Here is a 14928-nt window from a genome sequence, read left to right as displayed (position 1 = left end):
CGCCGACCATCCCGCCCATGGCCACCAGGGGGCAGCACCAGGCTGTGAGGGTCAGACTCGTCTCCCGCTTCTGGGCTCTGCGGGTCTGAGAGGTCCCCATTTTGAGAGGTTGCCCCTGCCACCCTCCCTTGAGAACTAGTCTGGTGTCCTCACCCTGCCCTGGGGCTGAGGACTTCTGTCCCACCCCATCTCTTTCAGGCCAGGCTGGAAGGAGTGAGGAATGGCAGAGAGGGCTTGAGGCCAGCCCAAGGCCACACAGCAGGGCTGTGCGGGACCGGCTTAGAGCCCAGTCTCTCTTCACCCAGACACAGGGCGCCCTTGGGGGAGCCATAAGACCTGGCTGGGCTCTTCCTGGGCCTCTTCTGGGAGGATAAGTTTTCCGTGAGGCTCAGGGCTCCCGGAGGATTGTTTTGTTATTTGTTTTTAACCTTCCCACCCCCCAGATAAGGCCTGGCTTAGAGGAGGAAGAAAGTGGTTAAAGCATGGGCTCTGTCACTCCTAGCTGTGTGACCCCAGGCAGTGTGGTCACCTCTCCGAGTCTCAGTTTCCTCCTCTGCAAAATAGATCTAATACAAAAATTCGGTGAGACTGTTTTACCTGGCTGGCTGATCCTTCACCCATGCCTACTTTCTGTCCGGCCCATCTTGCCCCTCAGGCCTTTGCACTTGCTGTTCCTGTGCTCAGAATGCTCTTTCCCAAGGTAGCCCATGGTTGATTTCATCGTCAAACTCTCAGCTGACACGCCACTCCTCACAGAGAGCTGCTGTGGACCCCTTGGAGCCAGCCACACTCTACCACCCGGCCCACTTCAATCTTCACAACAGTGACCTCTGGAATTAGCTGGTCGTGTATTAGTTTACTTGTCATTGTCTGTGCAAACATCAGCTCCATGAGGGCAGGGTCCACATTGATTTTGTTCACAGCCCTCTCTCCAGTACCCAGCACAGTGCTTGACACACAGGAGATGCTCGATGAAGATTTGTTGCATGAATGACGAATAAAAGAAATCCATGTGGAATGCTTAACTCTGTGCCCGGGCATGTAGAAAGCTTGTGGCATGTTAGCAATCAATGACAGTAATCATGACAATAATGAATTAGATAAGCAGAGTCACAAAAGCCAGGGCAAGGGGCGGGGAGGAGCTTGCGGTTTTGGCAGCTGAGGGCCCTGGAAAGCCCCTATGGTCCTTTTCTGCTGTGTGACCCTGGGCACTTTACTCACCCTCTCTGGGCTATGCTTTCTTTTCGGGCAATAAGGAAGACTCTGAAGCCTGGGCTGCTTAAGGGAAAAAGGAGATGGGACCTTGTTTCTTTCCTGCTCTTCTTGTCTTCCCAGAAAGGCCCAGCTCCCAGGGAGGGGATGAGATGAGGAAGAAGGAATCCAGAAGAATGAGTTGTTTCTGCAAGATCGTGCTCCTGTCTGGGGAGAGGGGTTGGGCTTTGCCCAGAGCCCGCCCTTCCCTCTCTCCCTGTCCATCAGAGACGTCCTGTCTGCTCTGCGGGCACTGGGAGCCTGGAGCCTTGGGTGCAGATGTGCTGGGTCATACTGGGACGTCCCCTAACCTCTCTGGGCAGAATTTCCAGCTCTGCCGACCACGCTGTCTGCTTTCTCTTCCTTCCAGCTTGTGGTGAGCTGGGGGTGGAAGGTGTATGAGGCTTGTGGGCTGCTGTGGGTGCCCCTACCCTGAGCCCCTTTGCTCACTCAGGGAGAGGGAGTGGAGGACGAGTTCTCATTACCTGGGCACTCCAGATGGAGGGGTTGCCAGGGTTACGTCTTCCCTGGCCGCTGCCATCTAGCCCCTGCCCTCAGACCTTCAGGCAGATTCCACCCCACCCTGCCCTGCCTGCCTAGGGGAGGAGGGGGGACTATTCCTAGACTGAGAAAGCTCTTGGGGTTTGGGGTTTGGGGGGGAACCCAGGAAGCTGTGTGATGGGAGACTGTGTGGTTACACATGTTTCAATCTGTGTGTGTTTGCTTGGGGAGGGATATGTGTTTGGGAGATGTTGGTGTTGTGTCTGTGTCTTATCTGCTCAGGGTGTGTGCGCCCATGAATATCTCATCTTCACGAGGTGTTTGTATGTGGAGTATCTGTGTGTGTGTCCATGCATCTCGGGTGGCCCGTGTGTCTGTGTCCATGTGGGAGGGGCGTGCGAGGGGGCATCTGGGTGCAGAGTGTGCTCACACAGCAGGCTGGGTCCATCTAGTTTCAAGAGCTGCCTGGGGGTGTTGGTGGGGCGGGGGGGCGGGTCAGCCCAAGCGAATGCCACCCCCTCTCCCTCCACTGGCCTACCCCCTGGGCCCAGGGTGGAGTTTTCAGCTCCCTCTCAACTGCAGGATCTTCTGGTGCCATTTTTCAGAGGGGGAAACTGAGTCACCCACCAGGCCCCTCATCCTCGACAGGTCTCTACATCCCACAGCACTGCTGTGGCCCTCATTTCTTCAACATGTAATTTGCTGAGCACCTACTGTGTGTCAGGCATGGAAAACCAAGCCAGGCAGACGAGGTGCCTGCCCTGGGAAGCTCGCATTTTAGTGGGGGAAGCAGACGCCAGACACGCTCATGAGGGCAGAAGGGTGAACTGACGATGAAGAGGATGGAACAGACTGGTTGTGGAGGCACAATCTTTGGTTCAGGGTGGGGGAAGGGTCCTCTCGTTTGGGGTGTCATGACCAGAAAGAGGCATCCTGGGAAGATGTCGGGGAGTCCATTCACCTGCTGTCCAACCCTGAAGCCTGCTTGCCAAGCTCAACACAGCCGGATGGGGGCCCTCCTCACCCCACTCACCAAAATATGCTCCGGAAAGATGTACAATGGCCTCTCAAAATGGCGTGGGAGTTAGAAGGAAATAGGAAATGCTGCAGACTATTTATTTGTCTGACCTTAGCAGCAGGGTGAAAACCCCAGAAGCTGAACAGGAAAGGATGGCCGGATTTGGCCACATGGAGGAGGCGGGCCTGCCCGTGGGCGCTGGGTGGTAAGGCCACGTGTCGGGGTGGGTTCATCCACTCCAGCAAATGCACCAGCCCGGTGAGGATGTTGACAGTGGGGGAGGCTGTGCACGTGTGGGGGCAGAGGGACAATTCCACGTAGTGTTTCACCTACACACGTGTAGGGTGGGGTGCCGGAAGCTGTTTATGTGTGGTGATTCTTCATTAAGCAAGACTGCCCAGCGTTTTGGCACCTCCATACATGAGCCATGACACAGTCATTCCATCTGTTCGTGTAGTCAGTCACCGATTTAAGAATGCTTCTCGGGACTCTGTGCAGGGCTGGGCACTGGAGGTAGGTGCTGAGCCCAATGGACAATGTTTTGCGTTCCCAGAGTTATAGTCTACAGGGGGAGACAAAAAATTAACTGGTAGATGAAATGATGAAAGCTTTAGGCGAGACCTCTCAGGGGAGCCCAGAGAGAGGTGGGTCTTCTCCAGACAATAGTGTTGAGACTCGAGAGGTGAGAAGACACTCTTTTTCCTCTTCCCACTAAACGAACAAGCTGATGTGTGATGGCTGGAACTCCAGCAGCTGTTTTGGACCATAAGGCAACCTCAGGGCTAGAAGCCAAATGTTAAAGGATGTTGGAGCAAGAATATGAGACACCCAAGTCTCATAGACCTGCTGCGTTAACCCGTCTTCTTCTACATGTCAGAGATATATACCTCCCACTTGCATAAGCTTTTTGCTGGAGTTTTCTTATATTCGGTTAAGTCAGATCTGAAGTGTCACAGCAAAAGAGCTGGGATTTTATTTAAGGAGCAATAAGGAGTTACTGAAGAGTTTTGAGCCTGGGAGGCACATGATGACAAAGATTCTCTCCTTGACCAGACTTGAGTCAGACTCCTCTGACCCCTCGGCTTGACTACGCTTGACCCCAGGCTCCTGTCTTTGTCCTTGTAGAGTCCAGTTTTAGCAAGAATCCTGTCAAGTCGGTTTGGCCAGAATCCCATACCCTCAGTATCTCTGATCGCCCTTGATATTTGACCAAATTCCTCATCCCCCACTAACCCCTAAGTGATATGCCTTCTGCAAGAATCCCGCTAAGCCGATTTAGCCAGAATCTCCCCTGACTGCTGATAGTAATGCCACCTCTTAGTAATGCCACCTCCTCTCCACTGCCCCTTAGCTATAAAAACCCACTTTTCCTTGTATTTGGAGTTGAGCGCAATCTCTCTCCCGTACCGCAAAACCCCACTGCAGTACTTCCTAAACCTATTGCAATAGTCCTGAATAAAGTCTGCCTTACCATTTTAACAAGTGTCACGAGTAATTTTTTTTTTCTTTAACAATGGTTTTGAAAGATCATTCTGGCTGCTGTACAGAAAATTGGAGCGTGGGCATGGGATGAGGGGGAGGCAGGAGGGATGGGTGGAGGCTTCTGCTCCTGGTGACAGACAGTTGAGGCCTAAGTCATGATAAGGAGAAATGAAGACAGGTAGGTTGATGGGAGTTAAACTTTGGAGGGAGGTCTCCGTTTCATCCCTGCTTTAAGCCCTTACCTGGCTGGCATCAGTCTTAAAGACGCAGCTCGCTGATTGAGGCCACGCGCTTAGCCCGTTCTGGCAAGCACCGTCTCGTCCCACACTCTCTCATTTCAGGGCTTTTGCACGTGCTCTGTGTAACCTCAGTTGGAAATGTCCTTTCCTTTAATTCCTGATCTTCTGGAAGATCTCAGGTCAATTAGCCCCTTCCAGAGAAGCTTCTCCTGGACCTCCAGTAAGGTGACTATTCCTGTTGTGGACGCAGTGGGATTTTATACCGCTGTGTTACGGGTTTAATATCTGCCTCACCTATTAGAGTGGAACACTCCAAGGGGCAGGGCCAGTGTGAGTTTTGTTCAGTCTAGGGCTTCGAACAGAGCTCATGTGCAATAAATATTTGTCAGGTGGCTGGCTGGCTGGCTGGTTGGTCCTTACTGGGCAGAACATTTAGGCTAGATCTCTTTATTAACTGTGGGCTCAAAGTCTTACCATTTGGCCAGTGTCATCAGATGGGGCCAAGAGGGTAAGCTGATGTCATAGGCTGCAGGAGGCTTAAGCAGTGGCAATTTGGGAGAGAAATGCCCGGAGAGCAGTCTTGTCTGAGGGCGGGACACTTGCTGCGCCGTGGAGGCTTATCCGGCTCACCACATGACATCCTGGTTATTGGTTATGAGTTATCGACCTGTCTGCCACCTCTCCAGGCTGCAGCTCCTCTAGGGCGGGGACTGGGTGGGCACATTTTTATTTTTGGGTGCTCAGTGCCCCAAAACACAGAGCCTGGCATAGACGACACATCCAGTGAATGGTAAACTGGGAGAAGGAAGAAAAAGGGACAGTTTTAGCCATTACGAAGTGCCATAGACTGGGCAGCTTAAACAACAGAAATGTATTTCTTGTAGTTCTGGAGGATGAGAAGTCCAAGATCAAGGTGCCGGCCAATTTGGGCCCTGTTGGAGGGCCCTCTTCCGGGCTTGTAGACAGCTGTCTCCTCACTGTGTCCTCAGGGGTCTCCATGTGCTTGTGGGGGGACATGTGGGGAGGGAGAGAGAGTGGCAGGCAGAGCTTGGGCTCCCGCAGTGCCGCCCCCCACTCTTGGGCCCTGTGGTCCCAGGACAGTTACCAGCTGCCTCCCCTCTCCCGGAGTCTGGGTCCGGGGCTGCCCCCGACTTGCTGTGACGGGGCGGGGGTGGAGGTCGCAGGGGTGGGTAGGTCGGTCACTTCTCTGTGCCTCAGTTTCCTCTCCAGTAAAATGAGTAACATCTTTTACCGCAGAGACAGAGGACTCGAGGAGCGAGTGGAAATTAAGAAAATGATGGAACAAAACAAACCGTAAGAGAGAACGAAATCAACAGCCTTCTCTCACTTTTTCTTTCTTCGCATTGCCTTTTTTGTTTTCTTCCTCCCTTCTGTTCTTTGTTTCTTTCCCTTCAGCCTCTCTTCACTCCTTCCTGTCGTGACTTAATCTCCGCTAAAACGGAGGCGCCCGGGGCCCATCCGAATTCTGGAGCGAAGGTCAGGTGGGCGCCGGGCCAGACCCGCGGGCTTAGGAGAGGGACCCGCACCGGCGCGAAGACAGGATTCTCCCACTTTTCAGGGGAGCTTTCGGACCGTCGGTGCGGAACAGGCGGTCACTGCCCCCGGCCCCATTGCGGGACGAGGAGCCGTGTCGCCACCCCCAGGCCGAGGCGGAGCGTCCCGCGCGCGGAAACAAAGGCCCGCCCCAGCTGCTCCCGCCGCTGCTCGCGGGCGGTCCCGGGCTCCGGCCCGCGCCCCCATTGGCTGGGCACTCCTGGAGGCGGGTCCGGGGCGGGGCCTCCGCGGGCCCGCCCCGTGGACCACGCCCCTCCCCTGCTTCGCTCGGGCAGTCGGAGCCCAGCAGCTGGCGGAGCCGAGCGGGTGGACAGGTAGGGACTTCCTCCCGGGCTCTCAGGAGGGGTGTGGCGCGGTGCCTAGCCCCGAGGCCCAGGAGCCGCCGGAATGGGACCTCGGCCTCCTCTGCGCCTCTGCCCCCATTCGACCCTGTGGTGCAGGGTCTTCCAGCTCGCTGGCAGGGGGCTCCGGCCTGGGTCCCTCCAGGCCCCTAGGACAAGCGCCGGCCGCCAGGGCCTGTTTGGGGAGAGCGAGTTACTCCTCCCAGGGGAAGGGTGGGTGTGGCAGCCGCTGGCGGGATTGGGAGTCGGGTAGCAAGCACTTCCCGCCTGATTTGTGCGTGTTGGGGAAGCCCCCTTCTCGCCTCTGCCCCCTCTTCGCTTTCGCCCGTTCGCTGGAGCGTGGATGGGGTGACTCGTGGTGCGGTAGGGCGAGGCGCGGGGGGCGCCGCTTGAGGAGGTGGAGCCAGGCCGACCGCGCCAGCTGTGGGTTCGGCGGCGGGACCTCGGCCAGGCCAGGCGGGGGAGGTGGGAGCCAGCCTGGCGCCGCGCGATTGGCCGCCTCTGGGGGAGGAGGAGCCGCTGGGCGCTCGCCGATTGTGTTTGCCGCCCGGGTGGGGGGCCCTTAGGCGATGCAGGAAACTCACCCGGCGCCTACAGCCTCCATCTCCGCCAGCCTCGCTGGCAGCCCCATGGGAGGACGGAAGCGCACGTCTTTTTCAGTTTTTATGAAGGAAGCCCCTGGCCCTCACTGCCTTTCTGGGATTGGAGTGGATGTGTGTATTGGAGTTGGGGGAGCGCAGATCACCCCGCTCCAGGCAAGGCCTTCGTTCTCTTCCGCCGGGATGTCTCATTGCAAAATAGGAGGCCCCTCGGAGCCTCAGTTTCCCCTTCTGTAGACTGGGGCTACAACTTTTCCTGGCGTAGCGCGGTGCGTGAGAATGAAAGGAGATGGCAGAGCCAGTGCGGGGAGAAAGGTTAGCGACTCTTCAATGTTTTACTTGCTATTTTGTTGATATTTCTCAGTCTCTTCGCTCCCGGTCTCGCCTCTCCAGTCTGTTCGCCAGGGGGAGCTCGGAAAAACACTCGGTTCCATAGAACCCCTGGCTTAAAATCGTCCACTAATGTCCCCACTGTCGTCTAAGTGCCAAACTTCTCAACAGATCTTTCCCGCCCCTCTCTGCCGCCTGCCCACCCTCCCTTACCCTGGGCCTTTGCGCCTGCTGGTCCCTCTGCCAGGAGTGACTTTCCTACTCCTGAAATGACCTCGCTCCCTCTTTCCGGTCAGGGAGCTCCCCACCTCCTTATGCTCCCTACTCCCTGGGGTCCTTGATGACCTCAGGTTCCCCCCACCGGCCCGGGAGCCCCTCCAGGGCCAGAACAGGGTCCTGAAACCCATCTTGGGGGGCGGGGGGTCGGAATGACCAGAGCGGGACCCAGCTTGGGCCCCCAGGATCCTGGGGTGGGGTTGAGGGTAGGTTCCCTTGGGAGGGGACTAGTTTTTCTTTGTCCTGTCGAGTGGCAAAGTCAGGACATTTGGTTTGTGTCCCATCAGCAGGGACAGGAATGGGAGGGATCATTCTAGATGGCGCCGTGCCAGAGAGTTCTACCAGGAAAGGCTCAACTAATGTTGACCCAGGCCACTGTCGCTGGCACCCTCCGGTCTGTACAAAGTTCCGGGGCCTGGGAGGTTGCGCCATTATTGTCCCTTTCCCCTTTGACAGATGAAGAAGCCGGGGCATGGAGCGGTGAGGTCACTTGCCAGGGGTCACAGAGGAAGTGAAGAGCAGAGTCAGGCCTGAAACTCAGCCTGCCACCAGGGTGGTGGCGGGGGAGGCGGTAGGACTGAGGCAAGGATGGAGCACCGGAGAGCTTGAGGTGCTGGGGGAACAGCGTTGGCGAGTTACCTACAAGGGCTTGCGCTCCCCCAGGAGGGGCTGTCGGGGCTGAGCGGGGGCAGCGCAGGGTCCCCGGTGGTGGGGGCGCCGGGTAACCATCTTTCTGTGGGGCGGGGCCGAGCAGAGGTGCTAACGCGGTCAGGTGGCCGTGCTGGAGGGCCGGACTCTGGTTCCCGGCATGCCGGTCCAGGGGTTTCCGGCCTCTTCCCAGCACTCGGAGGCCCCAAGGGGGAGGCTTTGTTTCCGGCTTTGCTCTCCTGGAAGGGGGCTCAGCCGATCTCCTCCGCTCCCCGGATGCGGGTGTCGGGGTTGCACCCTCCTGCCGTTTGTATTTCCGTGAGGGCAGGTCCGCTCAGGGCTGGGGCTGGGCGAGGGCTTGCTGCGGCCAGGCCACACCTCCCACCTTGATCTTCCCTCCTGTCCCCTTTATTTCCCCCTTTTACTCCCCGTTGACTCCCCCATTCCCCTTTGACTCCTCTGGCTTGACTCTTTACCCGTCTCCAAGACTCGGTGCCACATTTCCCTGCTCCCTTTCCCTCCATCCCCCGCTCCGCCATGGCCCTCCCCACCCCTCCCCGCGCAGAGCCAGGCTCCTGAACAATGAAGTGTGGCCTGGAGGTCTGTCTGCCTGGGGCTCATGGTGGGCCCCTCCGGCTTCCTGGGACCCCCCTGTGCCCCCTTAGCTGATTCACCTTGCCCCTGGCTTTCCTGTCCTCAGTTCTTCCAGACTAGGTCTCAGCGGGGCTGGAGGCAGGGAGTGGGGGGGGCGGGGGAGCGGGGAGCAGGAGAGCATTTCTGCCTCAATTTATGGACCAGGACCCTGACTGTTCTAGAGCCTCGCCCCCCCCACCCCGTTTCCCTTCCACCCTCTTACACTGCCGATAGGTGGGCAAGTCTCACCAGCCCACGTCAGCCCACACTGCCGCTGTGTGTTCTGAGGTCCAACAGCCTTTCCCTCCCTGCGAGCCCCTTAGAAATGCAGGCTCTCAGGCCTCACTCCCCACCCTCAGAACCAGAGTCAGCGTTTAGTCACCATCCTCACAGAGTAAAGTGTGAGAAGAGCTGGCTTACACCTGTCTGTGCTCTAGTTTCCTCTTCTGTAAAATGGGGATGATTACAGTGCCAGCCCTGTGGGGCCCGATCCACATCGGATGAATCCAGTTAACATATGTAAACACCAACACAGCCTGACACAGAAGTCAGTGGACAGTGGACATCACGCCCTCGCTGTCCCCACCCCCATTTGTGTAGACCAGGATTCATCCTTGCCTGCCAGCAGTGGCCTGGACCTGGACCTGGGGCTGGGAGGTGTTTGAACGTGATGCCCAGCCCTGGCCTCCCCTAACCAGAAACCCATGGAAGGTTCAAGACACCCCCACTTTTCAGATTGGGGAGCTCAGAAATAAAAATAGGCTTAGAGAGGTCTGGCTTTGATGAGAACTATGCAGAGAATGAAGCTCCCAACTTGAACCCAGCTCTTGTTCCCCATCTTCCTGCCCTTGAGGGTCTGAAAGCTACCAAGAATGGAGCCCTGTGAAATGAACTGCAAACTCCCTTTCACTAAAGTGTAAATGACTGACAGCACTGCCAAGGCTCCCCTCCCTGGAGTAAGCCACTGGCTCCTTGGCTTAAAGAAAGATTTGTCCTTGACATAATTGGTGGCTTTGAGGCCGAGAGGGCAGGTTGGGGAGTTAACAGGGCCTCTGCTTGATTTGGTCTCTAGTCCCCAGATATGTGGGTGGGCCTAGGCGGGGCCAGGAAGACTGGATCTTGCTGGGCTGAACTCTCTGAGGACCTGTATGGCCTGTGGAAAATTCCCAGCTATTTTGGGCTGAGCCCCTCCTCCGCCCTTTCCTGGGTAAAGGCCCTGCTGACACACCCCTCCCTGGGGGATGGCGGGGTGGGAGTTGCTTCCTCCCCACCCCCCAAGCCCTGGGTTCTCCTCCCCTGGCTGGGCACTCCTCAGAACCTAGGGGTGCTGACTGGGGAAGGGAAAGCATGGCCAGCTGCTCACCTGGGACCACCTGCTTTAAAAATGCGGTCCCTCACCCATAATACTCCCTTTCCCTGCTTGCTTTTTCACTGTTGGACCTGCTGTCTGTTTGACCAGTTTGTTTATTAGCTGCAGGAGCCAGGCAAGTCACTTGACACTTTGTGCCTCAGTTTTCCCTTCGGTGAAATGGGGATGAAATGAACCTAGATGTGTGGAGTGCTGATAATGCTGCCTGGCCCCTGTCGGCTGCTCTTACTGTCCTGAGGGTGTGGGTCTCCCCCTCCCTGCACAGAAGCCCCGGGAGAGCAGGAATTTTGCTGTCGTGGGTCCTGTTTCCTGTACAGAGTGGATGGCCAGTAACTTAGGAGGCAACATTCTTTAAGGTTGTTTGGTGCCAGTGCAGGCACCCAGCGTGCTAGGGGCAGAGTGCAGCCCCACCTGGCTCACTGGTGTGCACACACAGGCAGCGACAAGCCTGGTCCTCAGGCCCATGCATGCACACACATGTGTGCATGTGTTTAGATGCACAGATGGCTCCAGAGAGCCATGTTTGTGTGCACACACATGTGCCACACAAGGACACAGTCAAACACACCCACACAGTCGTGTACGCACACACACAATCACGTGCACACACAGCACAGCAGCTATGGCCTGCTTTGAGCATGACATTTGGTCTGAGTTTGCTGCAGGCCAGTGGCCCATCCCAGGGGCCTAGGGCCTCTTGTTAGCCCGAGTTTCAGGCACCTGTTTGTAAACTCCCAGCAGTAAGGAGTTGAGGGATTCAGGGGGCTCATCTCATAGTGGACTCGTCACGGAGGGTGAGCCTTGCCTCTTCTTGGGTGCTCCAAGGCCACCCCTGGTGTTGCTGGGAGAGCAGTTGCAGGTTAGAAGCTTGGACTGTGCCAGTGGGTGGGGCTGGGGCTGCCACACTCCCCCTCCATGTGTGTGTGTGTTGGGGGGCTCATGCAGATGAGTCCCAGAGCCTGTTCCTGCGTGACTGGCCACCCGCTCCGTGAGCTGTTTTCCTTACAGCTGGACTTTGACCTAGGCCTCCCCCACACAGAAGCCATTCACTCCTCGTCCTCCTCCTCCTCCTCCTCCTCGCCAGGCCCATGGGGGTGGGCTGGCCTTTGTGCAGGCCTGCTGCCGCTGCCCAGCTGCTCTTCCGCTCAGATGGGCCATGAGAGGGGGCCGGGGGCTGCTTAAGGCTGCTCCTCCCTTCCCTCCCCGAGCCACTCGCTCTTTCAATGCCTCAGTTTCTGTCAGGTGAGCATGAACGTAGCTACCTCCTGCTGGATTGTGCAAGACGCTGAGCACACACAGAGTCAAGTGCACAGTGAATGCCACCGGGGGCCGTGGGATCTGATGCTGGTTAAGTGGCAGCCACAGTCAATGCCGGGCCCTAGGGATGCAGGGGGACCCGGTATCGCCCTTAGCTTGCTCGCCTGCATAGGTCATGGGATTCTCATGGCATCTCTGAGGGATTGAGTGCTTTGGGGGAGTCGAGATGGCTGGAGTGACGGGAGAAGGGCCTGCTTTATTAACCCAGGAGGAGATGGGCATGGCAAGGGGCGTGGCGACAGACAGACAGACAGATGGGTGTGAGGAAAGACTCGCGCGTAGTGATGATGAGGTGGCCTCACCCTCTTTTCACCTCACCTCTTGTGTCTCACCCCTCCATCCCCAGCGCCCACCACACGGTCTCCTTGCTGACCTCAGTTGTACCTGGGCCTTTGTCAAGGTCAGGGCCTTTGTCAAGGTCAGGGCCTTTGCACAGGCTTTCCCCCCATCCCCGCCTGGAAGAGCCTCCTGTTTTTCAAATGGTTGACTCTTTCTTATTGTTTAGGGCCCAGCTTGTACTCTCATTAGGGAAGCCTCGCCTCCCACACCCGGTTACTTTTTATCTCCTGTGTATCTCTTTTCGGCCCTTTTGACAATCTGTAATGATTTTGCTCATATATCTATTTACCTGTTTATTCTCTGGCTCCAAATTCAGCCTTGTGTCTCCCGTGCCACGAACAGGACCTGGCCCTGGGCACAAATTTGTCGAATGACTTTATGATGACAGTTACACAACAATCATAGCTGACACTTACCACTCACTTGTTCTGGGCAGGAGGTGTGCTGAGTGCTCGGCATGTGTTATTTCATTTCAACTTCATGATAATGGTATGAAATCAGGATTATTTTAATCTCCATTTTCCAGACATGGACATCGACGTCCAGAGAGGTTAAGTAACTTGCCCAAGATCACACAGCAATTGGTGTGATCTGGAGTCCGATGTGCCTGAGGGAGATTATGAGTAGAAGGGGTGAGAGCAGTTCCCCACCTCACCCTGGTGTCTCCTGGGCCACTGTGGTCCCACCCTGGTGTCTCCGGGGCCACTGTGGTCCCACCCTGGTGTCTCCAGGGCCACTGTGGTCCCACCCTGGGTGTCTCTGGGGCCAGTGGTCCCACCCTGGTGTCTCCGGGGCCTCTGTGGTCCCAGCTGCTGTCCTGGGAGGTCTGGGCAGGGCCCTCCTTGCTCTGGGCTTGTCCTCTTCCCAGAACTCCATGTGTTGGAACATTCCAGGACTCTATGACCTGTGCCGGTGGGTCATGCCGGAGTCCTGACCCCCAGTGGAGCAGCCAGGGCCTTTTTGAGGTGGGGGCTCCCCGGTCTCACGGTCCTCCCTGGCTGTGGCTGCAGCTGAGAGAAGAGTCAGGAGGTAGTAGCTAAGTCACTTCCTCCAGAAGGCCACCGGGCCCTCTCCCTTCCCAGCCAGACAGATCTGAGACCTGACAGTGGAGGGCGGGAGCTGAGGAGGTTTGGGGGAGGTTGTCCTTTTGGGGAGGAGTCGAGCCTGGCTCTTGGTGGTTTGGGTTGGGGGCAGAGGGGACATTGCTGCCCCGAGGCCACATAGTTACTGTAAATGAGGTAAGCAGGTGGCAAACTGGGAGTTCAGGATTGTCAGAACTGCTGGTTTTTTGCACAGTAGCAGAAAACCTGGATTTTGAGGCAAACTCCTGGGATGTTTAAAAGATAGCTCATGTTTTAAATTTGAAAACCCCGTGTGGGCCACATGAAGCCTCTCACCGTGAGAACTTGGGTGACGTCCGAGCTCAGGCCCCTCCACTTCGCCTCGAGTCCCGTCGCCAGCCCTGAGCAGGGTCCTGACGCCCACCCAGATGTCCTACTTCGCAGATGTGGAAATAAGCCCTGAGTGGGAAAGGCCCTCTGGCTCCTGGGCTTTGCCCTTTCCTCTTGACCTTGAGCCAAGGCCACATGAGAGCCGGCACCTTTGTTGTCTAGTCACATATCTGGTGTTCGTTGGGTCCAGAGGTCACGTCCTGCATAAGGCAGCCGCTCTGGAGCCCACTCCCCTTCAGACCCGCTGCTGGCTCTGATCACACCCACCCCTGATGCATGTTGGGGGCGTCGCTGGCTGATATCATTGCTGCCAGCAACCCCCAGGCTGGGCGGAAATTCACGTGAAGCACCTGGATCTGAGTTATGGGGTCCGGTGGCGATGCTGCCTTTGAAGTGCCCCTGTCCCTTTGGGTCCCTCTCCTGGATGTAGGCTTGTGGCAGCCCTTGAGATTCAAACTTGGGTTCTGAGCCCCTCCTGGGTTTGTGTTGCGGAGGTTCCTGGAGGAACCCTGTGGGCTGTTCCCTTTTATACCTCCCCTTCCCTGAGGTGTCTGACAGTTAGCAGGGGTCAGGAAGTGCCTGCTGAGTAGCCAGAGTCCTGATCTAGGTAGGTGGTGTGCTCTGCCCGCTTGCCTGGCTCCTCCCTCTCACGAAGTGCCCCCAGGTCTGTGCTGGGCATCCTTGTCATGGGGATCAGCTGGCATTTCCTTGCGCAGCTGTGGTGGAGAAGGCCCATGGCTGCTGCAGAACCCAGGGGAGGTGCTCGACCCAGCTGGGCAAGCCAGTGTGTTTGTGGGGACATGACCTCCAGGCTGAGTGAGTTGGAGCCTGCATTCCACAGCCAGCGAGCCGCAGATGGCAGACTCTCTGACGCGGGCGTGGAGCTGCATCTGGGGGCCCTCTTTGCCAGGCGTGAGCCCCTGAGAGCCCCCTGTCTCTCTCCAGGTCAGCCATGTCATCTGAACCTCCTCCGCCACCACAGCCCCCCACCCACCAGGCTTCGGTTGGGCTGCTGGACACCCAACGGGTCCGCGACCGCTCACCATCCCCTCTCCGGGGCAATGTGGTCCCCAGTCCGCTGCCCACTCGCCGGACAAGGACCTTCTCCGCGTGAGTCCCGGGGGAGCAGCGGGGGGTGGGGGGGAGCGGTGTGGGAGAGGCTTCCTGAGCCAGGCCTCCGCCCGAGGCCAGAGAGTCACTGTGTGTCTGGCCTTCTCTGTGCCTCACTGTCCCTCTCTGTCAAATGGGGTGACTTAGGGTTGGGGTAAGGGTGAGAAACTGGGAAGGTGCCTTCCTTGTGAACTCCGGAGGGCACTGCCCCAGGCCTGCTCAAGCCTGTTGTCATCAGCTGGTGTTAAGGGGTCGAGGTCACGACAGTGGGGAAGTCGCTGGGGTCTTAACTCATTGGGCTTTCACCACGTACCAGCCTCATCTCCCATGAGACCTTGATTTCCTTGGCTGCAAAATGGGGACAGCAGCAGTGTGGCCACAGTGCTACAAAGGGCCCACGTGGTGCCGGCAGATGCAGACCTCAGGCCCAATGAGGGGAGGCTGCTGCT

The 14928-nt window shown here is 57.3% G+C and overlaps 1 protein-coding gene across 1 annotated transcript in view; it reads left to right on the top strand.

Annotated features, from left to right (window-relative positions):
- The first annotated feature begins 14314 nt into the window (after window positions 1–14314).
- CARHSP1 (calcium regulated heat stable protein 1) overlaps window positions 14315–14928 on the top strand; it is a 3884-nt gene continuing 3270 nt past the window's right edge. The window contains exon 1 of the mRNA XM_023529661.1: window positions 14315–14482. Coding sequence (XP_023385429.1) covers window positions 14322–14482 — 161 coding nt within the window. The 5' untranslated portion in view covers window positions 14315–14321. The remainder of the gene's footprint in view (window positions 14483–14928) is intronic.

Source organism: Pteropus vampyrus, unplaced genomic scaffold (genome assembly GCF_000151845.1).
Source record: "Pteropus vampyrus isolate Shadow unplaced genomic scaffold, Pvam_2.0 Scaffold40, whole genome shotgun sequence".
In the NCBI taxonomy this organism is placed as follows: Eukaryota; Metazoa; Chordata; class Mammalia; order Chiroptera; family Pteropodidae; genus Pteropus; species Pteropus vampyrus.
The sequence above is the reverse complement of the archived record's forward strand: the minus strand, read 5'-3'. Positions and strand labels throughout refer to the sequence as shown.